This window comes from Onthophagus taurus, chromosome 7, assembly GCF_036711975.1.
Source record: "Onthophagus taurus isolate NC chromosome 7, IU_Otau_3.0, whole genome shotgun sequence".
In the NCBI taxonomy this organism is placed as follows: Eukaryota; Metazoa; Arthropoda; class Insecta; order Coleoptera; family Scarabaeidae; genus Onthophagus; species Onthophagus taurus.
Window position 1 is genome coordinate 21,858,543 of NC_091972.1, and position 18,090 is coordinate 21,876,632.

The following is an 18,090-nucleotide window of genomic DNA, read 5'->3' on the forward strand; positions in this document are numbered from 1 at the left end:
CTCAAGTTGCGTGCAAATACCGCTGGTGGTGCCGATTTCAAAGTTTCCGGTAAGGGATTGTAAAGCTTCAGAAGGGTGAAAGTAAATGATCTTTAAAATAGTACTGTTACATGCTGCGGAGGAGAAATTAGACCCTTATTTCTAACATTAAGATTGTGAATATCCGTTCTGAACCTTATCTTATCACTTAAATAACGTGGTTCTTGCAACATTAAAAGTTTATGATAAAAAGTAAGCAATCTGAACTTTCTTCTATTAGCCATGTTTAACCAGCCAGCAATCTGTAACATATGAGAAACATGTTCTCGTCGTCTAAGTTTATAAATCATTCGTAAATAGGAATTTTGTACACGCTGTATTTGACGTGCCGTATCAGTATCAAGACAAGGACCATATACAATACTATCATAATTAAAATTACTAAGTATTAAACTGTCACATAATCTTATCTTATTTGATGTCGTTAACAAATATCTACATTAAGCATCATTAAGCCCAAGTTGCGAGACGTGTCACTGACCTTTATTGGTTTGTTGTTAATATTTACGAAGAAAGAGCCAGCATACTTGATACGTGTTTTTTTGTCTCCTAAAGAGCATCACCACAGATTTTTCTGGGTTTACACTCAGGCAATGTTCTGTGAATATGTCAATCAAACTACGTATATCACTCTCAAGCGCTAATCCAGCCAAGGTTATATTTTCAGGAGGAAATGATAAATAAATTTGCGAGTCATCTGCGTAGAAGTGCACCTGGGAGTTTGATAATGTTCTAAGAAAATCCCAGGTAAACATACAATATAAAAGAGGCCCCAGTATTGAACTTTGTGGAATTCCGGCTTGAAGTTGTTTTGATCATTTGATCATTCAAGTAGCTCGATATCAACGCTTGAGAGTGAGAACTGAAACCTATATAATGCAATAACGATACTAAAATTTTATGATTTACCCTGTCAAATGCCTTGGAATAATCCAAAGTTATTAATGCAGTCAGATAGTTTTTATTACATGCTCTTAAATAATCATCCACAATATGCATCAGCGTCGTCTCGCAACTGTAATGCTTTCGGAATCCAGATTGTGTATATAGGTGGTAGGATACCATACTTGTTTAAGAATAAACTTATTTGGAAATGCATTATTTTTTCAATTACCTTTGATGTTGCCGGCAAAATACTAATTGTACTGTTGTCTCAATTCATTATATGTCTTGGGCAATGTCTTCTTTGGCAATGGTGTCACTAGTGCCGTTTTCCAACACGATGGAAATACTGAGTTCTCCAAGCAAAAATTGACTATATGTGTAACGAATGGTAAAATGAATGGGCAACACAGTCGCAACATATGTATAGATATACCATCCGAATCCACTGCCATCGACTTAATCCCGAGTAAATATTTTACCACAACGTACTCCTCAACTGGCGTAAATTCAAACTCCACATCTTCATTATATTTTTTATTGTGTAGATAATGACTTCCTAGATCTTGACTTATCACAGTGATCTCCACCGACGTTAGAATGAAGTGATCATTTATTGCTTCAACATCATTCAAACAGTTCGGCATTGTCAAAGGGTTAGAATTCAAAGCATCTAATTTTTTTAATGCATTCCAAAGTTCATGCGGGCCACCACTAGTTAAAGTGTGGTCAACATAAGCTCGCGTTGCTGCTGTGATTTCACGGGCTGTTTCTGTCCTCAAACATTTATACCTATCGAGATCATTTACAGATTTAGTGGACTTATACTTATAAAGAACTCGATCCCGGATCTTCATCATCTCCTTGAGATCTGGAAACAACCAGAGTGCTTTTTAGAACAACTGATAGTAATGTTGGGTGCGTACCTGTCAAACAGGGATATAATTAAATTATTAAAGTAATTAACCTTTACATTAATATCAGACAAGTCATACATTAACCCAAAAGCCAAATTTTCAAGGTCCGTGTCAAACGATTGTATATTAATTTTTTTTAGATTGTGGTAAGTTTTTATTTTCGGCATGATTTTTGAACTTATAATTTGTAATGAGCATTCGACCAGCTCATCGTCCATTATTCCATGCATCGACCTTACACCAATTAAAGAAAATAAACTCCCCGAGCATATAGCAACATCAATAAGTGTTTGTGATCGAAGGCCATATCATTCTAATAAAGTAGAAAACTTTCTTCCATAAGAACTGTCAGGCTTCATCAAGTCCAAGTTCACGTCCCCCCCACAAAACACTTCCCTGCATTCTGGCATAAATAAAGTATCTTCAAATAAAGTGAAAAATTGCGTTAAATTTGTGTTTGGGGGCCTATATATCACTCCAAACCTTGTGCTTCTTTCCCGTTAACTGTGTGCAGCCCTCGTAACGACATCGTGCTCGTTGTCTATACATGTATGGATAGCTCCCAATAAGAAAAATTGATTTACATTAAACCCACTATAACGAAAGAACCAATTGACGGAATTTAATGTCTTATATCTCAATCGAAAGCTTGGATCTAGTTGAATGCGGATGTCGAAATACCCGATTCGAAATATCCGAATCCGATATTTATGCATTTGAGGGCAAAAGTGTAAAAGATTAAGCTTTCGAATTAGATATTATTCATCGATATCAGTTAAGAGATTCTCTTGTTATAATTAAAATACTATACATGTAAAATCCGATCTAACTTCGCATATTATAAACTACTTGAATACGGTTCTAAAATTTAAGTTTTACCAGATAATCTCTCCCAAGGAAACGGAAATTAAACGATTTTTTCGTTCGTTCTCTTTGATTGAAAATTACAGTCGGAAATCACAGTCGATTCAGAATGGTCACTAATTCCAATCACGACGTCTTTTCTTTGAATCATTCCCAAGTTTTAACTCGTAAGAACAATGAGGGCGAGAATCTCTTCAAGAATATTCGGCATTCTGTGCACGATTTGCGCTAATGTATTTGTTTGTGTCGCTGTTGACTCGTGAAATTATTGTTTTCGACTGGGGAAAGACCTTGGGTGGGGGAATTAATTTCAAACGGCGGAAGACTTCTTTTTCGAATGAATTAATTACAGCCATTCATCTGGTCTACCGACTCGGGACGGGAACCAGAGGGGAAAAGGGCCTTCCATTGAAAAGAAATGGAAGGCTCGAGAATAGGAAAGTTTGAGGGGATAAAAAAGCGGAAGAATTACGAAAAAATTATCCCTTGAAAAAGGGTAATCCAAACCGCAGAATATCGTATAATTTAGTAGTTTTCATGCGGAGGGCTTACATCCCGTTTCATATCGGTTATGTTTACGACTTTATTAAAGCCGTCAGTCCGTCGTCGAATGAGTACCACTCGAGCTATGTGGAATTAAATGGACGGTCCGAAATGGTCATTTCAGCTCAACTGTAACGTATCCCCAAATATTTATGTGGTACTTGTGCCCAAACGCAGAAATGCTGGATTTAAACTTGAACAACACGAAGGCTTTTTAATTATTTTGAAGAAGACACAATCTACTATAAGTCGACAGAGGGTTCCCTTTTGAGCCGGCTTTAGGCAATGAAAAAGGCAAAACATACGGCAACAATTTCCATGAGAAATGCGGGAATAATGAAGTGTTGGCGAAAAACGGCCCTTTCTATGTGCTGAGTGCAAAAGAATACGAAGGGGACAAAATGAAAAATGTCCACGGCAGGGCTTATGACGGTCCGCACTCTTCTCTCTTCTGACGAGAAATCTCACGCTGAACATCCCGTAAGCGGGTGGCACAGTCACGAAGTGCATGTCGCAATAAATCCCACTTATTTATGAAACCAGAAAATTCCGGGGACATTTCTGGTTAAGAAGAGGTGGTGGAAGGAGATATAGGTCGCCCACTTTACTTCTGCGGGAATTTAAGACAAAACTCCTCGCATAAATCGGGGAACTTTCGTACGCGCAGGATTCGTGTCCCGTCGGGTGGTAATTCATTTAATTGTTGGCGATAGCTTAGATAAGAAAATAGTTTCGAAAGCTCAACTTGCTTAGCTGGTGTAAAGATAATGTATCAATTTCGAATTTTTATTTATTGCTTTCTTATTAAATCAAATAAAACAAAGTTCGCAATAGCAAATGAAATTGTATTTTATTTATGTATCGGCTGGATTCGTTTATAAAGGGTGTATCTGAATGACTGCAACAAACTTCAAGGGTTAATTCTTTAGTGAATTTTAAGGGTATTTTAATACATAGCCATGGGCGATTTCGGCTCCCCTAAGGAGCTACGCCCCTCCAAAAATGGCGGAAAATTTTGGTTTAATATTTTTTTCTCAAAAACCATAAACACTGTTAGGAAAATGAAATTTGGGGAATATGTTTAACTCATAATAGGACACGTTTTGATCCTATTTGTACTTTCAACATACCCTTCTAGATTTTTTTTATGAAGTTGATAAATACATTGGAAAAATTTCAGTTAGATAGATAAAACTATTCTTAAACTTTAAAAATAACAGTAAGAAAAACAGACATTTAAATGTGAAAAATATTTCTGAAAAAATTGCAAAGCTTACTAAGATTACTTCATCAAAAATTCATTCCAACTTTTGATGTGTTTGTTTAATTGATTTTTTTCTCAAATTATTAAATTTTCGAAGAACATCAGAGAGACAAAAAAGTTTTAGAATATTTTCGCCTATCTAAATAAAATTTTTCTAATGTATTTATGATCTGCACAAAAAAAAATGTTAGCAAAAACGTAAAGGGGGTGGTTACGTTTAGTAACTTAGAAGGGAATATTGAAAGTACAAATAAGCTAGAAAGGTGCTCTAGTAGCAATCTGCGAGTGTAATGACAGTTCCGAGTTTGCATGTGGGAGCTGGAACATCCCACATTACTTTTTTACTTGTACATAAAATGTAAATATAAAATAAATACATCATATATTGTCAAAGATAATGGCAATTCACTCGCTTTTTCAAAAAGACGATGTTATGGTGGTAGTAAGTTATAAAACTGTTTTTATGGTTTATATTGATGACCAATCTCATTAAAGCTTTTGAAATGAAGTATCTACTTACTGTGCAAAAACTGACAGAGGTGATAATGATACCTTTCAATAATGTATAAGCCCATTTTGCTGACGCTTGTTGTCTCAAAACTCTACGAGCATTTAGTTTTCAAGAAATTACAACAATTAGTGGAAAAGGAGCTTATTTCCCGTTACTTTGATTTATAGAAAACCTCTTAACCAACTACAACAGACACCTGCATTAGATCCCAGTTTCTCTTTTGTTATTGTATTTGTCCCTTAATAAAGTGTATTAGATGCCTTATGAAATTGATCGTCACCAGTTGTCACCCCCAAGTACATTATGTTTCTGCTCTTTTTCCAATTTCGTGCTGCTGTCAGTTTCGATCATAATTAACAAGTCACCCGCATAGGCTGCCTGGATATATTTATAATCCGTTTCCCTACTAATGCTGATTGCTTTCGTTACGACATCTCCCTTAAAATTATTCATTTCGCTCAATCATATTCTTGCCTTTGTCAACATCGTTCTTAATAATCAATCGTCCCTAACACCACTGAATATCATGCATGGCTCCGCTCAATAGTATTTGTAACCACAATTACGTCGTTTCCCTCAATATAGGTCGTAAATACCCTTTATATTGTCCCTAATGTCTTTCAAGATCATCAGTTCACTTCAAACATTTTTTATTAATTCGTACCTCTCAGCATTGTTTGCGATATTCATCAACATCGTCCCTAAGCTAATTTCTTAGCTAGTTTAGAATGAAGTCTAGCTGGTGCTACGTTCTACGTTGCAGTGTTCCAATACGTATTGTCCAATTAATGTGAGCGTGTTCGTGGTTATTGTTCTTTTAATAAATAAACTCTATATTAATAGGTAATAAAATTAATTATAATTTGAGGAACGCTTTGTCTTTAAATAAAATAGTGGGACAGAAAATACCTTATTAGTATGTCAGCGTAATAATTTCCATAATTTACTAATTACGCGAATTTAGCTTTTGCATCTGTATTTAATCGAGAATATAATCTTAATTTCTTGCAAATTATTATATACTTTTTTTAATTTTAGATGCTCCCCGTTGTAAAGTTGGTTTCGAAGAAATGCGAGTAGGAATAATGCATGATGAAGAGATTATAGTACACTGTCACGTGGATGCTACACCGGAAGACGTGCGATTCTCTTGGACATATAATACGAGCAGGGGCGTGTTTCCTGTCCAAGCTGCAAATATTCAGAACAAGGGTACAATGTCGACCCTTCATTTTACTACTAGGAACGTAGACATTGAGTCGCTCTCTTGTTGGGCCTCTAACATCGTAGGACGTCAAGAGGTTCCTTGCTTATTCCACGTCGTTCCAGCTAGTAAGTTAATGAATGTTTTGGATTTTTCCCCACCGAACGTAATTACGCCGTAATGCAGTTAAGTATTAATTTACGGGCTGCCGGAGTCATGTGCTTTCAGGAGAAATCCCGGCTATGGCGTTGCGAACTGAAATGAAATTCTGCAGCGCAACGGCTAGAGATAGAGATTAATTTATAGCGCGCCACAATATGCCAAGCACGACAAAATAATTTAACTTTGGGAAGGTTGCAACCCAAAGTGCGCTTTGCACAATTTAATAATATGATAGGTCGGGCTCGGCTGCGTTTCGGTGCTCAGCATGTTTCCAAACTCCATTGTTATTTGCAGCTGAGAATAGTAGCAATGTTTACGTTTATATATATATATTTATATCAGCGACTTAACACTCAAGTATTTTTAACACCTTTTATTCTCAGTTTTTTTTGCAATTTAGCTTAAGATCTTTATGATATATAGGTACCTTCCTTTATTTACGATTGCAATAAAAAATGAGCACTCGGACTCGTCGTTTTTCAAAGAAGTTTATAGCATGTTTCGAAAGAAAGTCATCATTTTAATGGTTTCCATTGTGATAGTTACATTTTAATCCCAACGTAACGGAGACATTACTACGTGCGAATATCTCCGCTTAGCACACGTTTTACATTTAATTTCCATGCAGCCGCCGTACCGGAGCCCCTAAACCGCACTCTGTGCTAAGAAGCGAGCGTCCCGCGTGCTTAATTATTAAACTCCCGGTGCACGTAACGGGCTTATCGTAAGAATTTAACTCGTGTCCACAATTCACGGTGACCGCGTAAAACGGGTGGTTAAATTCAGAAATATTACACTACACCGCATGCTGCTTTTCACTGTATGCGTCTTTTTGTATTCGCTAGGAGAAAATGGCAAAGTAAAACTACCCACTCTGTAAATTCAGCTAAAGCGAGATTTAATACCTCTTCCGGATAGCGGAGAAGGAATTTGCACTTAATATGTTTTAATGCCAGTCCACGAACAGTGTCGCTTCAACCCCTTTATGAAATTCCAGAACTGCAACAAAGAGTTGCTTACTTCTCGAGCAGATTTAGTATAAATTTTATTTTGACGACGACGGCTAGACGTTTATCTTCCTACTGAAAGCTAACACGGTGGCAAAGCACTATGCTTTGAAGCAAAATATTATTTATCAGAAGGGTATTAAAGTGTAACTTAATGGATCAACCGAGTTCTATTCCTCCATCGAACAACTTTTAGGGGTCGTCTCGCTGGATAATTAGCACATTAAGTGGCCGTGAATATTCATGAGGACCGGGGCATGGAAATTGGAATCGAGTGCTAGGAGAATATGGAAATGTAAATACCTAGGTGCCGACGATGCCGCGGTACTGGTCTAGTCGTATGCCCTCTTTCTAAGAAGAAAGTGGAGTTCATAGGCAGCCATTTGCATGAAAATTAAATCGCGACGGCAACATTTTCCGAACGACCAACGATCCAGAACATCGGCATCGTTGCAACCGACGCCATCCTGTTGTTCACTACGTCACCTTTATTGAATTAATAATTAATAGATTTTAATTAAATTCAAATATACAATTGTATTTCAAAAAATAAAAGTAATTGTAACAAAACCAATAAACGAGAAACCAAAATGTATTCATTGCAGCGAAGTTCATCCAGCCAATTATCGTAGATGTATAATAGCAAAAAAGCTACAAAGAATTATCCAACAAAACTTACGGTTAACTTTAAGCAAATTAAATGACGTGGTAGAAAAAATTTCGAATGTTGTTGTACTTTTACTGGTTTATTTATATTTTTGTTGTCTAAATAGACACCAAAAATCGACAACAAAAAAAAAAACGAAAAGAGACAACAAAAATATAAATAAACCAGTAAAAGTACAACAAAATTCGAAATTTTTTCTACCACGTTAAACAAACTGGTATAATGGATATTAACTTCAATTTCAACCTAATCAAATTAAATGAGTAAGCAAGTTTAATTAAAAGCCTTGATGAAAGATGATATAAGATAAAATATTGCAAGCAAAAATATGCAACATTCTGATTCACCAAAAGGAAGTAAAAGCAGTCCTTGACACAGAAAAAATCGATATTTGTCTTATAAACAAAACTCATTTCACACAGAAATTCTACGTTAAGTTCAAAAGCTACAAATTTTATCATACCACTCATCCAGATAACTCTGCCAAAGGAAACAGTGCAACAACAGTCACAGAAAATATCTTCCATTATGAAAAACTAGGGAATAATACAGCAGAAATACGAACTACTACGATTAATATAGGAACAAAAAAGCTATCAGATTACAGTATATAATGGCACAAATGCCAATGTTGACTGGGAAGCCAACATACTGGCTAGACCACAATAAAATGCCATACTTAATAAACTTGTACATCGTCAAGAACATATGGACTCAGATAACTTTCTAATTATTCTAACTGTCAGTCAGAACGTCTTACAGAATCCAACTAACCTTATAGCAGCTGGGTGAGTTTCGCCTCGAGCACCGAAGAAAAAAATTAATTTCACTAAAAAGTAACCAACAACTCGATGAAAAGATGGAACTGTTTGTCAAAAAGATACAACAAACAGCTTAGGATATAACCACACTCAGAAAAAGAGTTGCAGGTAATAACTATCCAAAAGAACTATCTAAGAAAGAACCAAAATCTGAAAAAAGAAAGATTTGAAGAAGATGGCAGCAAACAAGAACACCCCTAGTCAAAGCAGTTGACCGAGAAAGCAGTAGTCAGCCAGATAATCTCAGTCAACAACTCTACGACAACGGACTAATAAATACACTCCAAAACACCCACACAACCCAGAAGAACGTGAGGTCTAGAAGTACTGGCGGCACATAGAAACCAGTATATAAGAAGCTGCTGAAGAGTCTATAAACGAAAATTAATATAAACGCTATCAACCATAAGAAATAAGAGAACTTGCAGGAACGAACAGGAAAAGCTACCTATCCTATAAAAGTTCACCAGCAGAAGAGCAACGTATGCCATACACAAGAAAGAAATAGATCCAGATTTCAAAAGACAGTTACAAATAAACAAAGAAAGATACAGTGAATATATTTTTATTTGTTAACAATAAACGCTATGCCATTTTACATTATTTGGTGTTAAAAATCATGTCGGATAAATGACGTCCTACATTGTTGAGACATTGACGAAGCCTTTGCTAGAAGTCTAGTATAGTTTTTCAAGTAATTTCCGCTGGAATAGTATCCAGTAGACCTTGGGGGGTGGGCAGGCATTGTCTTCTCCCAAAGAAAGAAGACGTCCAAGAAAAAATTCTCTTAAAGTTGCTAAAGAACGTCGCAAAGTGAGAGTTTGCCTCCATCTTGTTGGAAATACACTTCTCGAAGGCAGGTCTTCATCATGTGACCTTAGTGTCACACCAAATTACGCAACGTCAAGTCAAACTATCACACGAGGGCTGGGAAGTTCTTGAGTTCTCTGCTACACAGTAACGGAAATTTTGTTTATTTACATCTGATAAGTGAATGTGAGCTTAATCAGACGAAATCAAAACAGAGCTAGCTGGAATGTTCTGTAGAACACTATCACACACAGCTCTCAGTTTCCAAACCTCTCAGTTAATTCTTGGACAACCATCATTTTGTATGGGCAAATGTTTGTGCAGGATTCTTCTTGTACATTTATTAGACAATCCGAAGCTGCATGTTTAAGTGCTGAACGCTTTGAAGATTGCTGGTTAGATGCTCTCACACGAGCCACATTTTCGGGTCCGTGGTTGGCCAAGCGATTTTGATACCCAAACTTGAACAATTTTTCTATCTGGAACTGAACCATGCCGGCCATATCGAATAATATTCACAGAACCAATATTATAAATATTACTTACTTGACTTATTTTCTGCTGTTCCTGGAGGAGCGTAGGGCAGCAGTAAAAGCCCTCCAGCTGGCTCGGTTGGCAACAAGGCGTATTACTTCCTTAACAGTTCTCTTCCACGTCCTTCTTGGACGCCCTCGTCTCCGTGCTCCTTGGAGGTACCAGTGAAGCGCTAACATCTCAACTGCTCCATGAGGCTTCTTAAGTGTGAGGCCTGATTTGGTCACTAATGGGTTGTTGGTTTGTTCTCTCTAAAAGTCTTCAGTGGTACTCCAAAAACAGTGATCGACATCGAGAATTAGAAGTGAAAACAGGTGTTGAAATGATAATAAGTTTTGCTAGAAGATATGAAGACGGACTTCATCATAATGAGAATATTAAGGCTATTGAACTCCTATTGACTCTGAGAATTCAGAGGTCATGAGAAGACTCAAAAGACTTAAACATTTGTTGGTTTAACGGTGTACTTCAGTTAATGGTGACAGAACATTAAAGATATTATTGATTATACTTTAATCTAAGACTACCTTGTAGTAGTAATTTAAGATGGAATAGATTTGCTCATTGATCACGATTGACCAGACTTCAATAAAAATTTGAAGATGAGATATAATTTGATATAATAAGTATTTTAGGTTTCCTTTTGTTTCTAAATACCCATTTATCTTGTTTTATTTACACCCTGTCTGCTTTTCCTTCCTTCTTACTAATTTATTGCTCTTTGTGTAACTCATTCTGCTGCTATAAAACATTATATAAAGAAGATATTTTTCCTTTACTAATTGAAATCTTTATAACTTTTTTATATTAAGTTTTATACTTTGTTTCTTTTAAAGATAGACCTGAATCACCAAGAAACTGTGTTTTGAATAATTCCACAGCTGGTTCTGTGGAAATAGTGTGTTCAGCTGGAGCAGACGGTGGTTTAGCCCAAAGTTTCGTGCTTGAAGTATCGGATCTTACCGGCGTACAAAACGCTGAAAGTATAAGTACGTTAAGTGATCAAGCGGAATATGTAACGCCTCTCTTTCGAGTACTCGGAGAGGAGCCGATTTTTAAACTACACAGTCTCCAACCTGGACGAAGTTATCAAGCTGTCGTTTATGCGCAAAATGCGAAGGGGCGATCAAAACCTCCTGTAATCCTTTCGAACGTAAGGGTGGATAACGTTTTGGAAATAATTAATAGTGGGATAGGTAAGAAATTTGTCTAACAGTTAGATGTGCATGCTTTGAACAAAAAGCCTGAACGAGGGTATTGTACGGCCGACGCATGTTTTCAACCGTTTAAAGTTGTTTGCCCGTTGTCAGATCGAAACGCTGGACTCTCCACTTCGAGGTAGGGGAGGCGTCCGTTAATGCCCCGGCCCTTTCATTAGATTCTCGGTCCCCCTCTTAATGTGCAAAAACTTTTCAGGGAGTTACGAAGTTTCATTTATCTAATTCAACGCGTGAAAATAGATGAGTATAACCTAATTAATTACATGGCTACGGAGAACCGGTTCCACGGAGATCACGAGTTAATTGTGTTTTGTATTTTTTTGCTTTACTCACCATTCCAATTTCTCCACGCCTTTCCCCTTATTTCCACCAGGAGCTTTGTTTCCTTAATGCCTTCGGTGTAGCGGATTTCTTAAGGATTAACCTAGTAATCCTCGAGGATTTTGTGGCGTCATAATCCCCGAAGTTCGATGGCTTGCATTTAAAATATTCTCCGAATCCAGTCGTATTTTAATTTTGGTTTAACGCCTTTATATTCCAGATCGAGATAATCTTAATTCAAATGGAATGGAAGAGGGGTTCCCCGTTAAGCAAAACATTACGTTGTTATTAATCACTCTGGTTGCTTCAATATTTCTCCTAATCATATGCATTGTCTGCACAGCGAGTATGTTAGCTTGTAAAAAGAATAATAACGTTGCACAAACGGTCGTTATGAGACGACCGAGGAGGTGTAGTAAACCGAACGAGGATTTGGAGCTGTCCGAGGCGGGATTTGGAGAAGGATTTCATCGGAGAAGTGCTCAGTACAGGGCCAGCATGTACGCGCAAGAAATTGATCAAGACTCCAGCGGTCAGAGGCAAACAGGTTTGTTTTAATTAACCCTAGGAACAGAAAGTGCGACCGCTAGGGTCGGGACCTTCATTAGGAAGGGTTGAATTAGGGCTCTGAGTGATGCATAGGGGGGGGCTTGAACGGTCTTCACCGTTTTGCGTCTGAGTATAATGAGTAATTATGAAAGCAAACAAATTTGGGGGTTAACCTAGGAGCACAACTTAAATTATGCAATAATATGAGTGCTTATTTAACTGCAAAAGAGAAAGTCAATTATTAACAGAGTCGTACAATGTGGTTAGTAAAATTGAAATCAACCTGACCCTTAGGTATCTTATGTAAGCATCAGTGTTAAGTGATCGTACATTGCTGCTATAAATAATAATAAACCCCGGCGTACCGGAATGCGAGGGAAACCTGGGGAATTGGTCGTGTGCAAGTAGCTGTGGTGCAGTTGGCCTGGGGCTCCCCGCGTTAATTCCGATGTTACCCGAGCGACTGCACACGTGTGTAAAGGAGAAGGGCCGCAGATCGTTTGGTATTCAGGAGCGGATCCTGGGTGCCCTCAGCTGGTAATCAGAGAACTAAATGCCGGCGGTCGTGGAACGCACGTGCTCATAACTGCCTGGCTCGTCAGCGGCAGCGAACCTTAACGCGACAACTCCAGGGACAGAGTACGACGCCGCCTGCATACAACAATGGCGCCAACATTAAACTATTAACGGCGCCTATTTACGTACGTCCGGGAAATTTAAACGACGCGACGCCACCCAGTAGACGCCGACGATAACCGTTACGGGGAACTTCTTGGGGTCTCAGATTGCGGCGATCGCATTTTTATGCAGCGGCATTTACCCTGGCGCTGCGGTTTATTATTAAACGAGGACTACGTTCGAGACGCCGTGTTATAAACCGACGGCATAACGTTACGACACTATACAACACTTGCCACGATCGTTTACATTTTATAATGGAGTATCATAAGATTATACAAATTTTTAAAGTGGTTTACTTATTTGAAGTAGGTACGACAGTCCGGCGCCTTCGCCATTTCTAAGTGAAACTTAATGTTCTATGAGAACGGCCTAAATACATTTTAAATTAAAATTGATTTGAAACTAATTCTGAAATCCATGAACTAATACGATTAAGTAATACACGTTTCTTTAATATAGTCTCAGAAAACTTAAAACTTATCGCTTCAGCATTAAAAGGAATTTCTTAAAAAACCTATGTTTTTTTGTCATTTTCTTGGGTAATCACAAATAAAACATAAAATTCAAAAAATCGGGGTGATCCTATTTTTGAAAGTTATGAAATGACTTTTATCTTAATTAAAGCTTGAAATGTTGACTTTAATACAGTATATAATTCGTTGTTTTGGTTTTGATCAGATTTCTTCAAAAGAAGTTGTTTAGTGCTACATACAATTTCTGAGGTAATCACAAAAGTAAAGATAATATTCAAAAATCGTGGAGATCCTATTTTTGAAAATTATGCAATAACTTTTATGTGTATCAAATTAAAGCTTGAACTTTCTACTTTAATTAAGTATACACGGTGTCTCCCCGTTGAATTACATAACTTCGTAGGTTTATTCCTTGCATCAAAATTACTGTCTTACTTCTACAATAATTAGTAGAAAGTGTTTTTATTAACCAAGCAATGACGTAAACAAACAAAAACAAAAGCATAGCGATCATTAATTGATTAGATCTGCTCAAAATGGCGTCCCTGGACTGCCATACACAACTCTGCTCTTCAACTCAGTTTCTCAGTTTTTTCAAAGATGGTTTTAACCACAGAATAACCAGAAATTGCACTGACGACGATTCGTTTGATGTTGGCGGCACCTCCTTTTGTGACCTCGATTTAAAATCCGCCATATTATCGCGAGTTACCAAAAGCACAGAATCAAGCTCCGCTGAGTAAACATACTGAATAAGGTTATCCAACTCCCTATAAACGCTGTTATTATGAACGTATCCTTCTTTAGAGACGTACGGCTAAACCAAAATGTATCTAATTCTAAGTCTAGTGCTAGCATAACAATTAAAACTAGAACTAACACTAGACTTTAGCCGTCTTAAGAGACGTACGGCTAAATCCAAATGTTTCTAATTCTAGGTCTAATGTTAGTTCTAGTGACAGTGCAAGTGTAAAACTAGAACTAATACTATACCTAGAACTAGAAACATTCACTATTCAGACGCACGGCTAAACCCGAAACTTTCTAGTTCTAGGTTTAGTGTTAGTTCTAGTTTTAATTTTTATGCAGTGCTAAACCTAGAACTAGAATCATTCGGGTTAAGCCGTCTTTAAGACGTGTGGCTAAACCCAAATGATTCTAGTTCTAGGTATATTGTTAGTTCTACATAATAACAGTGCAAGTGTAAAACTAGAACTAGCACTAGACCTAGAACTAGACACATTCAGTTTTCAGACGCACATCTCTAAAGACGGCTATTCCGCCAAATCTTTACCACCAATAGCAACATAGCTTAGCAACTCGTTATAATATGACGTCAGATTTGGAGGGAGACTGCCATTGTCACTTCTGGTTATTCTGTGGTTTTAACATTGCCCCAGTGGAAACAGTCGAGAGGGGTCAAGTCTGGCTAACGCGGGGGTCATGCCACAGCTCCATTCCACCCTATCCACCGATTTGGCAACGCAGTGTTCAAAAGTCGGTTACGACCCTTCCATAGTGAGCTGGACATACGCCATAGACAAACCACATCCTATTACGCACGTTCAAGGGGATATCTTCAAGAAGTATGGGAAGCTGTTTTTCTAGGAATCTCCTGTAGATTTGATTGGTCAAAGTTCCATCAAAGATTTTCGGTCCCAGGACAACATTAATCCTCGTCAGGTAACTTTTACGATGTTTATTTTTGTACAGTACCTGTGATGTTAAGCTTTGGTGACATCTTTACATATATGTTTTTGGTTATGTACATAAAAAATTATAAAAATATTTTCACTTACTTTTGTATTATGTGATCAAATAGATGTTACATCCTCAATTGACGACAAAGTTACAATTGTACCTTTAACGATATTAATTAAAAAAAAAAAAAAAAAAAAACGATATTGTATGAAAACAGTGTAAATAATAAAAGTATTATGAAAGAATACTTATTTTATTACGTAAAAGAGTGGATACAAACAAAATATTACTACCATATTTATATAATATTTAAAATAATTAGTTAATTTTGATTAGTTTCATCGCAATTTTTGCATGTTGTCTTCGCTTTTGAATGCTCATCGCAAACCGGCTTCAAGCAAACTATGCACGATTTTCTAGTTTTCCGTTGTTTTCGTTTCATCTCTCGGCCGATCTGACAACTACCAGCGATAGGGGAAGCTCCACGACTACCATGAGATACTTTAGGTTCTTCTGATGTTATCGAAATTCGCTTGCCAATTACCATTTCAATTGCACTTCGGAGAAAATGGTTTCTCATCATAAGAGAATTGCAAGATCATTTCGAAATTTTTTTCGTTGATCCTTTCTTCGTAAATGTGGGTTGTGTTCTCTATAAATGATATAGGACGCTAAACCACCGATATCAATGATATTATAAAAAAATGCAAGAGACCAACGCGTCGTCCTTCTTTTGACGGTGTACTCTCCCAACATTTTGTCCATAACATCAACTCCTCCTTTAGTTTTATTGTAATACTGGATTATTTCAGGCTTCTTTATTTGCGTGTCTTCTACTTCTCCAGTCATGTGCATGGATGATAGAAGCACTACCGCTTTATTTTTTTTTTTGGTACATATGAACATACTATAGCATTACGATTATACGCAAAATTCGTTGAGTAGACAAGTCTTTCTTTACTGCTCTGCATATTGTTCGGTAGGAATCATTCATTTTTTCTTATTATACCAACTAGAGTCATGTTCCAGGAATTCAAAACCTTTGCCAATTAAAGTTGTAAAAAAATTATTAGTCGTGACGTTTCTTCCAGATCTCTTGTATGGGCTAACTAAGTCTTATACTGGTTGTTCACCAACATTCACTTGTCGAGGACCATCTAGTGGTTTGCCAGTGTGAAGATGACCTCGTAGCGGATAGCTAGAGGATGCATCACAAGCCCAGAAAACTTTTATCCCGTATTTTGCCGGTTTGGAAGGTATACCTATACAGTATAAATCTAGTACGACCTCTGTAGGGAAATAATTGCTCGTCCATAGTGATGCATTCGGTGGCATGCGGTTTATATGCTTTTTCTAAATTTTTGTTTAGTATTGCCTAAATATCCCGGATCAGTGCTGCTTTATCAGTTTTTGCCCGTTCTTCACAAGTATTTGCATTATCGAATCTGATAAATCGCGCGAACTAGAGGCAGGGCATCAATTTTCCACATGCCGTTCAAATTTTGCTTATTATCTCTGTGGACCCCACTAATAATCAATGCCCCAAAAATGCGTCAAGTTCTATTTCAGTGAAGTTCTTGAATGTCTTCTGTAGTGGCCGCTCCGAAATATTAGTAAATTTGTTTACCAACTCATTGTTATAAGCTTCACAACTTTTGTTAGCCTTTCTATTTGTGTCTTGTAATATAATGGTATACATCTCTCGAGATATTATTGATTTGAAAATCTCTTTAGGCATACACATTTTACTCTTCGCCGTAGGTCCTCCTTTTCGGGGTAAAATATTCCTCGATGTTGTTTGAGTTTTTTGATATGGTGTCGTAGTATGCCACTCTGTTCCATCTTTAGCAGTAACACTTTGGTATTTATTTTCAACACTGTCGTCAGAATTCACTTTCTTCCTCTATAACCATTTGTTGTTCACTGTCTGATTCCTCAATAGTGCATACATCTAATGGCAAATAGTTTTCGTCATCAGATGCAACATATGCCTCTTCTTCATACTCAGAATCAGAATCTTCTTCAATGATTTGTCTGCACTTGAAGCCAATTAAAATAAACATATAAATAATGTACGCTGGGCCCTGCTTCACTGTCACTCATGATCACTACGTATAATGCATGGTAAACGCACGACGATACAAAGTCTTATAATTAGAATTTTTTGAAACGTGACTTTAACTTACTCATATCAAGAATTAATGTATTTTACCAAAACCCTCTTTTATAACGCTTAAAAGGATTAGTGGGGGTAAAGTTATAAAAAAATGTAAATATCAAAGTATTTAGATGTTTCCCATCTGCGCTGGAAATATCTCAGGGTGATGTAAACTTTATGACCAGGTAATATAAAAGGACAATAGGAGCAAAATGAGTTAAAAATAACAACTTCGTACCGATTACTTCATGGGGTTGCTTTTGTAACAAAACAAATAAAAAAGACAAGTACAGTTGTAGCTGTTCCGCCTGTTAACGTTTTAAAATTATGCACTCGGACAAGGGTTAACCGAAAATCGGTGCTGGAACCTATTTTATGACAAAGCATGGGGATTTTCTTCGCTCTAGATGTGCTCGTTAGGTGAGTTGTTAATCTCATCACGAGTAAAGATAGACACATCCGCGAACAATGCAATTGGGAGGAGATCCTGGTTCTTTAGGATCCACGAGAAAAATTCTTCTCGTTTCGCATAGTCGCTGGTAAGAGATTTTGTACTTGTTTACGTGGTAAGGATGTAGCCCATTTTCACGCAAAGTCCTGTGAATCGGCGCTGTTTTCTGTCCCGTAGTGGCAATCATTCTTCTTATACTGGTTCTCCGATTCTCAGAAACTTCATGAACAACAGCTTCAGTGTGCAGGTTCTCACTCATTAGTCTTTTTCGGAATCCTGTTTGCCGGAGCGATCGAAAACAGTTCATGATG

At 37.2% G+C, this 18,090-nt stretch overlaps 1 protein-coding gene across 5 annotated transcripts in view; it reads left to right on the plus strand.

The window, feature by feature from the left end:
- The window catches only part of LOC111415945 (motor axon guidance molcule sidestep), a 73,038-nt gene that overhangs the window by 49,395 nt on the left and 5,553 nt on the right, over positions 1 to 18,090 (plus strand). For all 5 annotated transcript variants that reach the window (XR_002706462.2, XM_023047844.2, XM_023047846.2 and 2 more), the window contains exons 10-12: positions 6,059 to 6,352; positions 11,062 to 11,421; positions 11,987 to 12,313. Coding sequence is in view for 4 of the 5 variants with exons in the window: in XM_023047844.2 (XP_022903612.2) it covers positions 6,059 to 6,352; positions 11,062 to 11,421; positions 11,987 to 12,313 (981 nt within the window). In the remaining variant the exon portion in view is untranslated. The remainder of the gene's footprint in view (positions 1 to 6,058; positions 6,353 to 11,061; positions 11,422 to 11,986; positions 12,314 to 18,090) is intronic.